Genomic DNA, 17,580 nt, shown 5'->3' with positions numbered 1-17,580 from the left:
ATACTACGATGTGACCTAGGTAGAATTGTTTCAACATAATGTTCAACTTGTAAAAAATCTTTAAAAAGACGATAAGTACGTAATTTATTTCCGTTGTCCTGCCCTTTATCATTCCAGAGCCCAGAAAACCAATCAAAACTGTCTAGCGCCTTAAGGTGTTCTTTAGCCGCAACAAACTCCTCATGTGAAATACTAAACAGATCATTTATAGGTAAATGAAAACTAATTAATAATTTATGAGCTCCACTATACCAAGATCTCCTCCAATTAAATGACCATCTGCTAATAACGCTGGGTATTCTGCTAAATTCAAGTAACTGCAGTTTACGCCAAAGACGAAGAACCTCAATTTTTTGTTTGGTATACTGAGAAACCCAGCCCATTTCGCCACGAACTGCTAAATTTGGAGTTTTTCTATCGACGGCTAAGAAGAATCTGGCTGCCCGATGTTGAACTGCATTAATACAGCTATACTGCCGTGTTCCCCAAATAGCGGCTCCATATGAAAGAATGGGCTGAACAAGATTATCATATAACTTATTATAAACTTTATAATCCATACCGCCAACTGCCTTAAACTTACAAAACATCACACCCAAAGCTCTATTAGCAGACTTAGTCTCAGACATCGCCCAGTAGACGACCGAAGTGAGCCGCATAGAGGTATAACTAGTCGCCACGAAACTAGCATCGCACTGTGGGAGTGTAAACAAGTGCCCGGCAAGGCGAAAGGCCGCTTACTCTAGAGTAAAAATATTTTCGGTCCACTGCCTAAGTGGGGAACATCAAATGTGGGTACCTGCGAATGCGATCGCCATGAACTTAAACTTCAAAATAGTCTGAAAACTTAATGCACCAGTCGCTTTTAGAAAATAACACAATTCTTCCCTTGAAACCGCCATACGGACATAGTCTCAAACAAGCCAAGTTAAAGGTCAGGTCAATTTGACATTCAGGCGAAAGGAAATCGACAGTGTGTAACTAGGTCTGTACGACGCTACGCTAGCGGTAGTCGGGGGCAGCGTTTAAAATATCATTTTCAGCCCCGCAGATCCTTACAGTGGGTGCGTAAAGCCTCTGAGTGTTTCGAGTTGAATGCTAGGCCCAATCGTTTAAACGTAGCCTAAACTCGACAACTATGGTCGCCTAAGAAGGGGACAATCCGTCTCCCGTAAAGGTCTGTGTATGAATTTGTACATGAGAGTAAAAAAGCCATCACTTATTCTCGTATCCCCCCGACCCAAATTTAGCGCACCTTGAAAATTGCATATGTCTGCTTGTCAATATATGTCGATCCTTAACTTAAATTCGTCTTTCAAAAATATATGTTAATCATTGTAACAATCAGCCAACCGTGAAAGTTGAAAAAGTTGAAATTTTTTTCTCAGTTAAAAGGGATTTTTGGTTGTTTGTTTGTTGTTTAACGCCGATTTCAGCAATATTCCAGCTACATATAGCGGCGGTCTGTAAATACATGTAATCGAGCTTGGGCCAGGCAATCCGTGCAGTGATCAACATCATGAGCATATTTAAAGGGAAAAACAATAATTCTTTAAATGCAATATGTCTTGTTGTGAAACAGGTAATATACACACAAATAATAAAAGAACAAGTTCTAAATTTCAAGCATGTAGTAAGCGAGGTATCAAAATACTATGAAATTACAAAATATAATGCGTACTCTACATGCAGCAACAGTGAGTTTTTTACCTTCTGGTCATCTTTCCACAATCTATTTACAGAAAATACTAGGTCAGAAAACATATAATAAACGTATTTAATTACTATTATTAGTATTGGAATCACTGAGATAAGATATTCAAAGACGTTTATTCATTGTATGAAGGGGATTTGTGAGGGTGTATTGAATATACTTGATATATTGTATATGAATATCTGTATGAATATACTTATGTGAATGCATTCTTCATGTACTATGTAAAATGTGGAAAAAAAGATGATAAAACCCCCAAAACAACCCCCAAAACAACCCCCCAAAACCCCCGATTTCAGCAAAATTCCAGCTATATATAGCGGCGGTCTGTAAATACATGTAATCGAGTTTGGACCAGGCAATCCAGTGATCAACATCATGAGCATCGATCTACGGGAGACGATGCATGTCAACAAGTCAGCGAGCCTGACCACCCGACCCCGACCATAGTCGCCTCTTACGACAAGCATGGGTTGCCGAAGATCAATTCTAACTCGGACCTTCACAGTTTAGAACTGATCTTCACAAGATCGGTGGAATATTGCTGAGTGCGGTGTTAAACAAGGTCCAAAATTATCGTAAGTTAAATATTCTGATATGAAAAGTGTGCATCAGGGGGCAAGTGTTAATGCATCTGTTTAACAGCACGTAGAGTAGTGAGTGAGTGAGTATGGTTTTACGCCGCTCTTACCAATATTCCAGCAATATCACGGCGGGGGACACCAGAAATGGGCATCACACATTCTACCCATGTGGAGAATTGAAGCCTGGTACCCGTGAAGGTCCGGGTTCGAATGAACCTTCAGTTACCCATGCTTGTCGTAAGAGGCGACTAACGGGATCGGGTGGTCAGGCTCGCTGACTTGGTTGACACATCGGTTCCCAATTGCGCAGATCGATGCTCGTGCTGTTGATCACTGGGTTGTCTGGTCCAAACTCGATTATTTACAGACCACTGCCATATAGCTGGAATATTGCTGAATGCGGCGTAAAACTAAACTCACTCACTCATTGAACCTGGGCCTTCAGTGACGAGCGAGGCACGTAGAGTAAGTGAGCCACAGCGTGAGTATTGTTAGATGCAACATGTTGCCACTATTCAAAAATATACATTTGTGTTCCAGCTCAATTTTAAGGGGAGCCCGTATTGATGCACAGCACCTACAAGCTGAAATTACATTCATAGAAACAACCTTTACTCTCTACCCATCACTATATCAATGATGACTGAAATGACATTTCTCCATTGACACTTCTCATATTTTGTCATCGTTCAATAAACTCCCTAGACAAGCATCTAATCTCTAAAACGAACACGATTTGCAGAAAAAGACAGTTCCTATATTATATTCATATAATGTAATAAACGGGACTAGAAACTTTCTTCATTTTCAGCCTTAAACTGTGGATATCCACATATTCTCGACTTACATTTGATTCGAGCTGGTGAGAGAGTGAGCCAGTGAGTGAGTTTAGTTTTACGCCGCACTCAGCAGTATTCCAACTATTATGGCGGCGGTCTGTAAATAATCGAGTTTGGACCAGACATTCCAGTGATCAACAGCATGCATGAGCATCGATCTGCGCAATTGGGAACCAATGACATGTGTCAACCAAATTAGTCTGACCACCCGATCCCGTCAGTCACCGCTTACGACGAGCATGCATGGGTTGCTGAAGATCAATTCTAACTGGGATCTTCACGGGTCAGTTAGTAGGAGAGTGGGGGAGTGAGTTTGTGGGGGAGTGGGTAAGTGAGTTAGTTAGTGAGAGTGTTGGTGTCTGTGAGTGAGTAAGTCCGGAGATCAATTACTAAGCTTGACATTGCCCTATAAAATCCAAACACAGACACCAAAAAGTTGTTAATGTCAAATCAAATCAATTTTTGGGGTAAAATGTTAATATTTTTCAAGATATCACAAAATGAATGATTAACGAAATCCGATTATACACAAAACCATTAGCATATCACAAAGTTATTTTAAAATATGAATTCATTTATAGATAGCTTAAAATCGAATTAGTACTAAAAAGAATTATTTATGAAATATAATCGAATTTGTGATAATACTTCATTTAATGATATCAGTTAATGAATTATGAATACACTCCACGTCAGATGAATCACACATTCATTTAAAACGCAAATATTATGGATGACAATTTCTTCTTTATTGTATATCACAACGTTTCTGGACTATTCCTTGCCCCTTCGTCAGGTGAATTGTAACAAACAAGATACATCAATGAGTATATATAGAGAATCTCACCTGAGTGTCTTTTGATATCAAATATACACCACGAGTTGATAAAGTTACAAATATCCGAGGCTTGCCGAGAATATTTTACTTTTATCAACGAGTGTTGATATATTTGATATCAGAAGACACGAGGGTGAGATTCTACTTATCATAAAAGAATCACTCTTCATTAGTTTTCAATGAAAATGTACATCTCTGAACACAGTACTGCCATTAGACTTGTAGTGCAGCGATGTCATAGCATTGTGACGTCATCAAGTTCATGACGTCATAGCATTGCCAGGGCATTGTACAAAATCTACTGTCTCCGAGGAGATATCGTTTATTATCTTACCTTCATGTGAAATACTTTAATTTCATTGGCCAATGACGCTTAAACAAGTTTCCGTGTCACCCCTCCCAGGAGGGTGACAACTGGAAAAAATATTACCCACCGCCAAGGTAACCGCCAAACTCTCCGCCAAGAAGCTGTATGCTAACAATAGTATGACGTCATAATGTGACGCATGCAGTGTCCGGAGTTCTAAAACCGTTCGATTAGCTGTTTTTGAGTTCACTATGTACAGACTTATTTTACCGACTTTCACTGCTTTATTTAAACTATTTTATACATTGAATCGTTTGCACACTCAACTTAAACATAATCAACAATTTCTATAGCAGTGTTAACTTTGTCACTGATTTAAAAAATCCAGTCGAGGGGCAGACGCCATTTTGTTTATATAGTCGGTAGCGATCTTTAAAATAAAAAAAATATGATAGTTTGTACATTTAACATGGCGGTAAGATAAATACGTTGTATGCTTCTCCCTCGGGTAATACGGTCTGATGTACACCTCTTTGTAGCAGTGTCATCCCCGGTCTACCGGCTCCGGTAACATTGCTACAAAGAGGCGTTCATCAGACCGTACCGGCTCGGGTGACACTGCTTCAAAGAGGTGAGGTGAGGTGAGGTGAAATTGGGTTTAGCGTCGTGCTTGAGAATATTTCGCTCATATGACGACGGGCGTGCGTGTGTATGTGTATGTGCGGCTGCTTGTACTAGCCCAGACTGAAGCTGGTTTTATACTGCTAGCCCACTGAGATACCATGCCGCAGTGAAGCATGAATACCCCACTCAGACACATTATACTGACTCCGAGCCGACCAGTCCTTGTTGTACCCATTAATGCCGAGCGCCAGGCAGGGACCAACAAGTATCATATTTTAAAGTGTTTTGGTATGACGCGGTCGGGGATCGAACCCGCGACCTTCCGCTCTCCGGGCGGACGCTCTAACCACTACACCACGGGGCGGTCCGCTACAAAGAGGCGTACATCAGACCGCATTACCCTCGAGAGAAGCATACAACCTATAATCGCACACAAGCAATATCTCCTGTGGAACACAGTTTCGGATGATAAATACTTAATGTACAATGCATCTCAAGAACCTCACACATTCAGCCCTTTATGTAGGTGGGTAGCTAGGGTATATACAAACCCCGCAAACCATAGATAAGAAATCGTGGCGAGTAATTATAAACTAAGAGTGAGACGGTGAGTTTGTTTTTGCACCGCGTTTAGCAGCAATCGTCGTCGTCCTCCCCCTCCTCATCAACAACACCACCATCACCAACTGTTCCAGTACGTGAGGCCGTGGCTCCTTCTGTATGTACATACACCAAAGTGAGTTTGGTTTTACGCCGCTTTTATCAATATTCCAGCAATATCACGGCGGGGGACACCAGAAATGGGCTCCACACATTGTACTAACATAGGGAATCGAACCCAGGTCGTCGGCGTGAAGAGCGAACGCTTTAACCATTAGGCTACTCCACACGTGATTGACATGATTTCTGCTTGTAAAGAACTGGATTAGAATTTATCTTCGAATTTCTAAGGCGACTAACGGAATGCAGAGGCGCTTATGAACGTCCACATCATGATTAAACACTTATTGTTACAGGAACGTATTTTCAATTGTGTTGAGTTACTTGTTTAAACCGTTTGGGGTCTCCTCACTGTGCAGGCACCTTTCGTTCATACTTACTGAAGCACTCAGGCGTATTAAACGACCAAACAAAGGGATTACTGGGGGGACCGTATCAGTATTTTCTGTCTGTCTGTATTTTACAAAGTTAAATAAAACTTTCTTCAACACAGTAACACACTCAGTAGTGGCACAGAATTGAGTCAAACTTTTACTTTTAACACACTAAACACTTTAAACAGAGTAACAGGTCAACAATGGAAGAAATAAGCACTGGATTGGGAATAGCACTGAATGGACAACATTTCATGATAGCACTGAATTACAATTAAAGTCCAACTATATGTGACATGCAGTCGGCAAATTCCATTGGAGTTTTCGCACCATTTCCGAGTAGAATTTTCTGCCGCACCGGGAGCCTGCTTAGCCCCGTGTAGGATCTGAAGCATTGTTGTCTCAGTGTGGCTCTGCTCTCTTCGGATAAGGTCAATGAATCTATATATGTTGGGTGATTCTGGCCAAGTTTGCTTAGCCTTGCATGTCATCCCTCGACATGATTTGTGGTCCTGGCACCCACAGTGTGGAAGTGATTCCACACCTGTGGTTTAAACATATTTTTATTTCGCCAAAGCAGAAACCTGGATAGGCGAACAAGCCTAGTGGCTTATATTAACGCCGCTCCAGTACATTGTTCAAAATTAATAGCTGGATACATAATGAAATAGTTTGACAACAAAAGAATAATACCATAACAAATATATGATTGAGTAACAAATATGTTCGTTCTGTTGTTGGTTATGCCTAGCAACGAAATGGGCTGCCGCAGAAAATCACGTTATATAAAATTTGTCTTACACTCAATATATATGTTGTGGGTATAATCACTGGAAGCGGTTACTTTTAGAAATGAACTGGTGTAATGAGTTAAGAATGTCACTATTAGTTGAGTTATTCAATGCGCCGTTACCGTATAAAGTAGTTTTAACATCATATCCTTGAATATAAAAATACACAGTTGTTCTTAAATTTTGATAGTTCCGACATGTAAAAGGTAGTGAATAACGTCTTCGTTATAATAACCACATGAGCACCTGGGTGTGTCCGATATATGCCGATTATATCTGTCTGCGTTTAGATCACTACAGCCGAGCTTGAGGCGACAATGAATGATTTGACAAAATCTAGTTCCAAAATTCAAGTCAAAGTAATTGTGAGTTTCTGTTGTGTTTATCATGGTTTAAATTGATTCAGGGAAATAGCGTTAACAGCTCCATCAGGCAATGAATTCCACGTCATAATCGCGCTCGGTAGAAATGATTGAGAATATCTGCGCGTTCTACAATTAATAGTTTGAATGGAAGTACTATTTGTAAGATTATAGTTACTTTGTTCGAATACTCTACCTGGTACAAGATCGTTCAAATAATCAGGAGTCAGAAGATGATACATTTTATAGAAAGTTATGATTTTAGAACGATGTCGTCTTTCTTTCAGTGTGCTATAATTAGTTTCCCTGTATATTTTATCGTGACTGGTGCCACGAACCGCACCGCTTATAGTTCTGAAGGCGTCTAAATGTAAATGTTCCAGTAAAATCGCCTGTTCAATCGTACAATTATCCCATATATGACAGCAGTAATCAAAAAATGGTAAGATAAAGGAGTTGTATAAAGTATTAAGCGTTTTCCGAGATAAACAATATTTCAAACTTCTCAGACAATTGATCATTGGACTAATTTTCTTTATCATGTCACCTATATGAACTTTCCAAGAACAATCGCTTTGAAGTGTTATACCTAAGTGTTTATGGTTATTCACTTCTTTAATAATTTCACCATTCATTAATAAGTTTGGTCTGACATAGATTTGCGTTTTACGAGTGAATGTTATACTCACAGTCTTACTAGGATTAAAACCTACTTGCCACTTTTTAGCCCAATCTGAAATTTTTGCCAAATCATTGTTTATAATTGCGGCTGCTGTAATATGATCATCTATTATAGCATATATTGATGTATCATCAGCAAATAGGCGGATGTTACTATCTATACCATCCACTATTCCACACCTGTCTACCAGGACCCTCAATCCCCTGCAGTGTCCCATAGTCCGCAAACTGGTTCACACTTGGGTCATTCAGATAATTCAGTGTTCACAGCACTGAGCCACACATCGTCAATGTCTACTGGTCTCACCAGTGGCAAAGCGGAAGCAATTCTCACAAAATTGGCTTTTCTGAACATTTCTCCAGATTGCCTGCCTGAAGTGGAATACACAGTCTTTCAGTTGACACCGAAACACGTCTTTGATGGCGTTCTGGGCTGCAGGGTCAAAGTCTGTAAAAACAAATGCAGGGTGAAGATGGATTTTCAGCTCTGATGACTTCTCTTTAATAATGCTGAAGAATCTATGGTAGGTTGCCTCTTTCTTGTCTGGAAGAAGTCCATAAATCAGAGGGAACATCTTGTTGTTGACCATGGCATGGATCGTGTAGAGCTGATGGTAAATACTAAGGCTTTCACTGAAGGTGCCGTCGCAATAGAAGGTGTTGGCTCTGGAAAGGTGATGTAGGTTGGAGGTTGTGGTGAAGATGGTCATCTTGTCGTCAGCATGGAGGATGAAGTTTTCACCGGACAAGGTCTGAGTGTAGTTGTCGGGAATGTTGACGTCTGATCGCCGTCTGGGAAGAGGTGGCAGTTCTTTTGCTCGTGATCTGTAGAGGCTGGCCTGGGCGCTGTAGATTGTCGGAGCAACAGCAGCAACATCTGGCCCCAATTTCTCGAAACAAACTTAAGTTTTTACTCAAATTTCAAACTGAGTTGGACAATTTGAAACAGATGAATTTTTAACTCAACTGCATTTTTTAAATAAAAAAGTGCAAACAACTTAAGTAATCTATCCACCAAACTCAAATTGTCTACTATGTTTGAGTTTAATGTCGATTTTAGTTCATTCTGGGAAATGCGTTTTCTCAAATTTGAGTAAAAACTCTAACTTAAGTCGAAACTCAGACTTAGGTTCGTTTCGAGGAATCGGGGCCTGGTTTCTCAGAAATGAGACCTAATACAAGATATCAAAGCATAGTTATAAACTTGTCTTGAAAATAAATCTCGCTTGTAGTCTTATCAAACAAATATCAAACTTGATCATATGCTTCAAATTGGCAAGGAATGTGTCCACTGTGATCTTGCTATGGTTTGCCGGATGGTTGTGGGTGTTTAGATATGTCGTAATAAGATCATTGGCAGTGTTGATGGTTGCGCGACAGCCTGTCTTGCAACATCCTCAATGCACAATGTTGCGTCTCTTCTGTATTCTAAACTTTTAACCTTGATAGACAAGGTTACGACGTATTCGGAATGAACTCTAGATTTACTTGAACATTAGCCATGGTGATGAATGACAGTGACTAAGCATTTTCCTGCGTAATATTTAGCTGTGAACAAGATGAATTTTATTCAGTGACATTATTGAACATGGATAATTGGTGAGTTGATATCAGTCTGACAATCTATCAGCTTGGAATCTGTCCCTTGGCCATGAGTTAAGTTCAGCTAAATCATGGGACGACCCCTTTCCTTCAAACAAGGGGCGGTGGGGTAGCCTAGTGGTTAAAGCGTTGGCTCGTCACGCCGACGACACGGGTTCGAATCCCCACATGGGTACAATGTGTGAAGCCCATTTCTGGTGTCCCCCCGCCGTGATGTTGCTGGAATATTGCTAAAAGCGGCGTAAAACCAAAACTCAGCCAGTCAGTCCTTCAAACAACATCACTAATCCTAACCCTAATCCTAATCCTCTGCAGGCTGCCTCCACAGAGAGGATAAACCACTTGTTTTGCACCACTTTCACCAGTTCATTATTAGTCTTCGGTCTATGTCCGTAAGGAAAACACCTCCATTAGCATTAGTCCCGAAAAGTCTCCTTCACCAATAACATTGCTACTCGCACTGTCATTAAACCGTTATTCTGGGCTACCCGTGAGTAAGAGGCGATTAACGGGATCGGGTGGTCAGGCTCGCTGACTTGGTTGACACATGTCATCTGTTCCCAATTGCGTAGATCGATGTTCATGATGCTAGGGCTGCGCAATATAACCGGTTTACCGGTATTTACTGGTTCAGACATGAAATCGATACGTATTGCGATACGCTGATCGAAAACCGGTATTTCGACATACATTCGGAAAACTTTGTAACACTCGGAAATGTTCGGATATTTTCGTTTTTCACACCGGAAGTCAAGTTAAGTTCGGTTTGAAGTTGTTTTCTAAATTTTTCTTCAAGTGTTTCGCAATGTTTTAAATACTTACTCATTAATGTCCAGTGATCTCTGCCTGACCAGGTCAAGTTGCTGTCTAAAATCTCAGGGCTTTTTTAAGAGTGGAGAAACTAGTTCAAACTAGTAACCACTGTGTTGATGTTAAATTGTTCCTTTCCTTGTTTCAACTCGAGTATAAGTAGTTTTTTTTGTTTAAAACAAATCTTGCAATATATTGCAATACATATTACAATATATGCTTTCGCATCGCAATATATCGCAATATGAAAGTTCACTGCAATACCCACCCATACTCATCACTGGATTGTCTGGTCCAGACTCGATTATTTACAGACCGTCACCATATATATAGCTGGCATATTGCTGAGTGCGGTGTAAAACAATAAACCAACTTTTGGGTGCCGGAATCAGGATGAAGTGAGACCGGAAGCAACACATCGTATCTCCAAAACTGAACGACATCAACATTGGCAAAACGACACATGCAAATCCCTGTTTTGCTATTTTAAGGCCAAAACATAAACGTGTCAATTTATCAAAACAATCCAAATGGAGGACACTAAATGGTGTGTGATTACGTCTGACTGTGAGTTACTATATGCAGTTATTACGTCTGCAGTCATAGACTGGATAAACGAGTTACTCGATATTGAAGTTAGTGACGTGGTTTTAGGCAGTATTCCAGCAATATAGCAAATTTAACTGGATTAACGGGGGCTGCGTGAACAACCCAGTCGAAGCCCCAAGTTGAAGATATAGGTTGCGTTGCTGTCGCCAGACAAAGATGTTTCAAAATCTCGGTTAAGCTATTATCCATTGTTGTGTTTTTATCATCCTTGTACCCTCCATCCGCAATGACCGCCTCCGTGGTGTAGTGGTTAGTGCGTCCGCCCGGAGAGCGGAAGGTCGCGGGTTCGATCCCCGACCGCGTCATACCAAAAGACGTTAAAATATGGTACTTGTAGGTCCTGGCCTGCCTGGCGCTCGGCATTAATGGGTACAACAAGGACTGGTCGGCTCAGAGTCGGTATAATGTGTCTGAGTGGGGTATTCATGCTTCACTGCGGCATGGTATCTCAGTGGGCTAGCACTATAAAACCAGCTTAAGTCTGGGCTAGTACAAGCAGCCGCACATACACATACACACGCATGCATGTTGTCATATGAGCGAAATATTCTCAAGCACGACGTTAAACCCAATTTCACCTCACCTCACCTCACCTCACCTCACCTCACCACCTCCATCCGCAATTGCATGACAGTTTGTTCTTTAACGCTGAAATCAACAAAAAGCCCAGCAGTCTGTAAACATCCAGCCTCGACAAGCATTCCAGTGATCGACATCATGAACATCGCTCCTGGCAGCTGGGATACGATGAAATGCTTGAATCAAGACAGCGAGTCTGACCACCCGGTCCGGCGCCCCTCGTGATAACTATTGGGCGGTGGGGTAGCCTAGTGGTTAAAACGTTGGCTCGTCACGCCGAAGACCCGGGTTCGATTCTCCACATGGGTACAATGTGTGAAGCCCATTCCTGGCATCCTGGGGGGCGGTGGGGTAGCCTGGTGGTTAAAGCGTCCGCTCGTCACGCCGAAGACCCGGGTTCGATTCCCCACATGGGTACAATGTGTGAAGCTTATTTCTGGTGTCCCCTACTGTGATATTGCTGGCATATTGCTAAAAGCGGCGTAAGACCATACTCACTCATGACAACAATGGGTTGAAGAAGACCAGTTAACCCGGGTTTTCGCGGGCTTGAGAAAGGTTGTAGCAATTACGATGATGTCAAAGGAGAAGGCACACCTAACTATACTCATGCCAATAATGGCCATGGTTGTCACCCCCTTCAATTTTTTTATTGGAGAGGCGTGCGGGGGTGTGGGTGTGGTGTGTGGGGTTGGGGTGGGGAGGGGTGACAACCATTATTGGCATGAGTATTTATGCACTAGTCTGATCAGCTGAAATAACTAACATTCAATACATGCACACCTTATTTGCAGCCAAGGATTTGAAAATACATGAAAAATGGAATTGGTGCGTACACTGACAGTTATCTGTAAAATGTATTAGGGGTGGGTATTGCAGTGAATTTTCATATTGCAATATATTGCGACGCGAAAGCATATATTGTAATATGTATTGCAATATATTGCAAGATTTGTTTTTAAAAAAAACCTATTTATACTCGAGTTGAAACAAGGAAAGGAACAATTTACCATCAACACAGTGGTTACTAGTTTGAACTAGTTTCTCCACTCTCAAAAAAGCCCTGAGATTTTAGACAGCAACTTGACCTGGTCAGGCAGAGATCACTGGACATTAATGAGTAAATATTTAAAACATTCAGATCCAAAACATTGCGAAACACTTGAAGAAAAATTTAGAAAACAACTTCAAACCGAACTTAACTTGACTTCCGGTGTGAAAAACGAAAATATCCGAACATTTCCGAGTGTTACGAAGTTTTCCGAATGTAAGCCCTAAAATGTATCAAACAGAAATAGAGGATATTATATGAGTGCCCATGTCATACTATGTTTACGACACGAGTGCCTAAATGTTGGTATTTCCCAAGTGAGAGCGAGGCATATACCGATATTTAGGCACGAGTAGTGAACACAGTATGCTATAGCCACGAACATAATATTCTCTTCATTACCGAAGTCGTCAAATTGAGGAAAATAAACCCAAATCTACTTTCAAACATAGGCTGGCTGCCCGCCGTAGCCGCATGTTGAACGCAATGTCACAGAAGAAACGTGACGTCATAGCATTCTTTGTTCATGACGTCACGCCACCATGACAAAGTGATATTTTGCCCTTTGGCATCTTATGAAATGTATGAACCCCGATATCTTCGCGCTCGTAGGTAATGAGGTAAAATAGTCTCACGGCGACGCTAATATTTTACGCCAGCTTCACCTAACAAATGGTAGCTGAACAATCCGTGGCTTGCTCGCATGTTGTGCTCTCACCCCATCTGTAAAGTGGTTGTGTCGCTGTGAACGGGTTGTGATTACGCTGTCTGTGAGTGGGTTGTAAGTTGTCGGTGCTTGTGAGAAGATTGTGTGCGAGTCAGTTGTAATAGAAGGTTGTCAGCAGGTTGTGAGTCATAACGTGTGGGTGTGTTATCAGCGGCTTGTTATAGCCTGTTTCCAGTGAAAACGTACCGATGAATTTCACTTTAAACAAAAAAGTAAATCAAATAGTTTCAAATTGCTATTATTGGTTTGTATTACAAGGGGGGTAAGCGCAGTAGTTGGAACAGTGAAACAAATGCACATGTGGTACGTGATGAGCGTTAACTTCGACCAACTCTACTTGTTCTCGGTGTTTCATTTAATGTGCATACCCCCTTGTGATACAAACCAATAAAAGCGATTTGAAACTATGATCGTTTGTTAAACAACTTTTATCCTAAGTTGAATATAATTATGAGATTTAAATGTTCAATTGGCAGGTGAATTTATGAGGATTTGCAATCTTAATTTCACTTTATTCGATTTACTTTTTTGTTTAAAGTGAAATTCATCGGTACGTTTTCACTGCAAACAGACTGTAGTTTATTCGATTTACTTTTTTGTTCAAAGTGAAATACATCGATGTGTTTTCACTGCAAACAAACTATAGTTGTGAGTAGGTTGTCAGTAGGCTGTGAGTTCTGAGTTGGTGAGTTTGGTGTGAGTTGGTTGGCTATGAGTGAGTAGGCGAGGTGAAATGGGTGCTTATGTTTATTTTGCTCATATGACGACGTATGTGTATGTGTGACTGTTTTTACTAGCCCAGACTTAAGCTGGTTTTATAGTGCTAGCCCACTGAGATACCATGCCGCAGTGAAGCATGAATACCCCACTCAGACACATTATACTGACTCCGAGCCGACCAGTCCTTGTTGTACCCATTAATGCCGAGCGCCAGGCAGGGACCAACAAGTACCATATTTTAACGTCTTTTGGTATGACGAAGCTGCGGATCGAACCCGCGACCTTCCACTCTCCGGGCGGACGCTCCAACCACTACACCACGGAGGTGGTCTATGCGCGAGTAGGTCATAGTTTAATGAGTGAGTTGTGAGTGAGTGAGTCAAGTTTTACGCCACTTTTAGCAATATTCCAGCAATATCACGGCGGGGGACACCAGAAATGGGCTTCACACACTGTACCCATGTGGGCGATGAGTGGGTTGTGAGCATCTTACTGTGAGCTAACGGATCCTCTTACAACTACGGAGTACGAAAACGTTTTCAACAACCAGCATAGCTTCGATAACATTGTCTCATCCATTATGACAAATCACGCACCACAAACATATGCTTGTGATTTGTTGCTAAACATATCAGACAATCCAGTGATCAACAACATGAACACCGATCTACGCAATTGGGATACGATGACATGTGTCAGCCAAGTCTGCTACCCTCACCACCCGATCCCGTTAGTCGCCTCTTACGACAAGCATGTGTTACTGGGGCGGTGGGGTAGCCTAGTGGTAAAAGCGTTGGCTCGTCACGCCGAAGACCCGGGTTCGATTCCCCACATGGGTACAATGTGTGAAGCCCATTTCTGGTGCCTCCCGCCATGATGTTGCTGGAATATTGCTAAAAGCGGCGTAAAACCAAACTCAGTCAGTCAGTCAGTCATGTGTTACTGAGGACCAATTCTAACCAGAGTTCTTGCAATGCCTACTAGACTGGCATCTTTGCAGTAAACCCGAGTTGATACAGACCACGTTAGGTGGACAAAAATGTAAGTTTTCTAAGAAAAACAACTCTATACAGCAAACTGCAGCTCATAAAACGACTGAGAAGCATATGCTTGTTTCTTCTCTTAACGGCGCGGGGCGGTGGGGTAGCCTAATGGTTAAAGCGTTGGCTCGTCACGCCGAAGACCCGGGTTCGAATCCCCACATGGGCACAATGTGTGAAGCCCATTTCTGGTGTCCCCTGCCTTGATGTTGCTGGAATATTGCTAAAAGCGGCGTAAAACCAAACTCAGTCAGTCAGTCTTAACGGCGCAAGGGTGGTGGGTGGCCTGGTGGTAAAAGCGTTCGCTTGTCACGCTGAAGACCCGGGTTTGATTCCCCACATGGGTTCAATGTGTTAAGCCCATTTCTGGTGTCCCTGTTATATTGCTGGCTCTGGTGTGAAGTCTTTTAGGTAGGGGTGAGTGAGTGAGTGAGATACAATTTTACGTCGCATCGGCATTATTTCAGCCATATAGCGACGGGACCAAGTCTATGCATATACAATTTTAGGGAAAAGGTTTAACAGTTTTTTAAAATAAACTCTGTCAAAAAAAGAAACGCAACCCCTGTCCTCAGATATGAAAAATTCGTTTGAATGAAGTTATTGCTTCCAAACTAAATTTTATTCGAATGTATTGAAATGATACACGTAATTAATGAAGATTACCATCCAAACAACTGCATTTGTACGCATAAGTGTATTTTATTGCTTATTCCGTCACAACGCATGAAATGACCCTCATGGTGACTTCGCACAAAAAACACACATGCAAATCATGAAAATGGCAGTTAATGTAGGGGTGTATAAAAGCCCATGTGCTTCCGTATTATATTCATTCATTTGTCGCCGAAAAGCTGTGTTAAAAATGCCACGATTGAGTGCTGCCGACCGAAATATCGCCATTGGTCGTGTTCAAGCCGGAGAAAGTTTTGGAACTGTTGCACGGCACCTAAATGTTCACAAAACAACGATATCCCGACTTTGGAGCCGCTACAACAACTTCAATTTGACCAACGATCGCCCGAGAAGTGGAAGGCCAAGAATCACGACCCCCCCGTCAAGATCGGTACATCCGGGTCCATCACCTGCGTAATCGGCATGCCCTACCAACCGTGACTGCCACACAAATACCAGGTTTGAGGAGAGTGTCAGCTCAAACGATTAGGAACCGTCTGAAAGAAGCGGGTTTACGTGCCTGTAGACCAGTTGTTGGACCTGTACTACGCCCCCTACATCGACGCCGACGACTCAGGTGGTGCAACAACGTAAGGATACGGACTTTACAAAACTGGAGGCGCATCTGGTTTCTGATGAATCACGTTTTCTTTTGCAACGTCACGACGGAAGACAGCGTCTGTATAGGAGACGTCATAAACGTTTTGCGCCCATCTGCGTCCGACAGGTGGACAGATTTGGCGGAGAAAGCGTCATGGTTTGGGGAACCATCTCATACAACCAGAAATCAGACTTGGTGATCGTTCCAGGGAACCTGACAGCCCAACGTTACATCAACCACGTGTTAGAGCTTCACCTTCTCCCGATTATTGACCAACAGACACAGATTTTTCAACGGGACAACGCCCGGCCTCATACTGCACGTGCAACAATGAACTTTCTGCAGAATTCCAACGTCAATGTCTTGCCATGACCCTCTAAATCACCAGACCTCAACCCTATTGAACACCTGTGGGATACTCTGGATCGACGCGTACGTCAACGTCAGCCGCCGCCACAGACGCTGCAACAGCTCGCCGTTGCACTGCAGGAGGAGTGGAGAGCCATTCCCCAGGATAGAATCCGGCGTCTTATCCGTTCTTGTTCAAGGAGATGCCGTGCAGTGATTGCAGCGCGTGGTGCTCATACGAGATACTGAGAAAGACGCCCCCCTGGTGACAAACTGGTGTCTGTGAGATGACTTTTGAAATGACAATTTTAAACATGCCCATCTGGGTTATTATTCTGCCAAATTTCAGACTTCTGTCTTAAATAATAAAAATGCCGTGTCGTCCTAAAACTTCAGATCAAAATCTCTAAAATACAGGGGTTGCGTTTCTTTTTTGACAGAGTTTACATATTTCTTCATTCTTCATTTACAAATAGAAAACGACAAAACACCAAATGTAAAAACAGGCATTTTGTCACATTACAATTTATGATAGTGACCAATCTCTCGCAAATAGTTCAGAATGAGATGCCCGATCACGCGAGAAAACAGATCTCACAGATTTATCGCTAATGTGAATCTCTGGCATTTCATACATGCTTGATGGTGAAGACTTCATCACAAGAGACACAATTAGGAGGTCAATCTCCATCTGCATGAAGCAGATAGTCATGAGTAAACCGACTGTAGTCAATATGACATCGTTATAGAATGACCTCATCATTTCTTGACTCACAACCAGAGATATCAACCCCAAAGTGTTGCAAATAGTAGTTTAAAAGATTAAAATTGGTAGTTTGACCATAAAATTAGTAGTCAACTAAATACTTCAAATCATGACGGAATCTAAGAAAGATAATATGAAATCAAAAGTGTAGCTTTAATTTCACATACCTCAAACAGAAGATTTCCAAATGATCATCATTACATTTCTTCTTGTCGTAT

At 41.8% G+C, this 17,580-nt stretch overlaps 1 protein-coding gene across 1 annotated transcript; it reads right to left on the bottom strand.

Moving 5' to 3' along the window:
* Positions 1-8,121: 8,121 nt before the first annotated feature.
* Positions 8,122-11,472, bottom strand: LOC124259465. The gene is made up of 2 exons (XM_046693600.1): positions 11,459-11,472; positions 8,122-8,680 (listed from the first exon to the last, which is right to left on the bottom strand). Exons 1-2 carry the CDS (start codon positions 11,470-11,472, stop codon positions 8,122-8,124), a joined length of 573 nt encoding a protein of 190 aa, XP_046549556.1.
* Positions 11,473-17,580: the final 6,108 nt, after the last annotated feature.

This window comes from Haliotis rubra, unplaced genomic scaffold (genome assembly GCF_003918875.1).
Source record: "Haliotis rubra isolate DU_JTF1 unplaced genomic scaffold, ASM391887v1 Scf722, whole genome shotgun sequence".
Taxonomy (NCBI): Eukaryota; Metazoa; Mollusca; class Gastropoda; order Lepetellida; family Haliotidae; genus Haliotis; species Haliotis rubra.
This window is presented reverse-complemented; position numbering and strand designations above follow the sequence as displayed.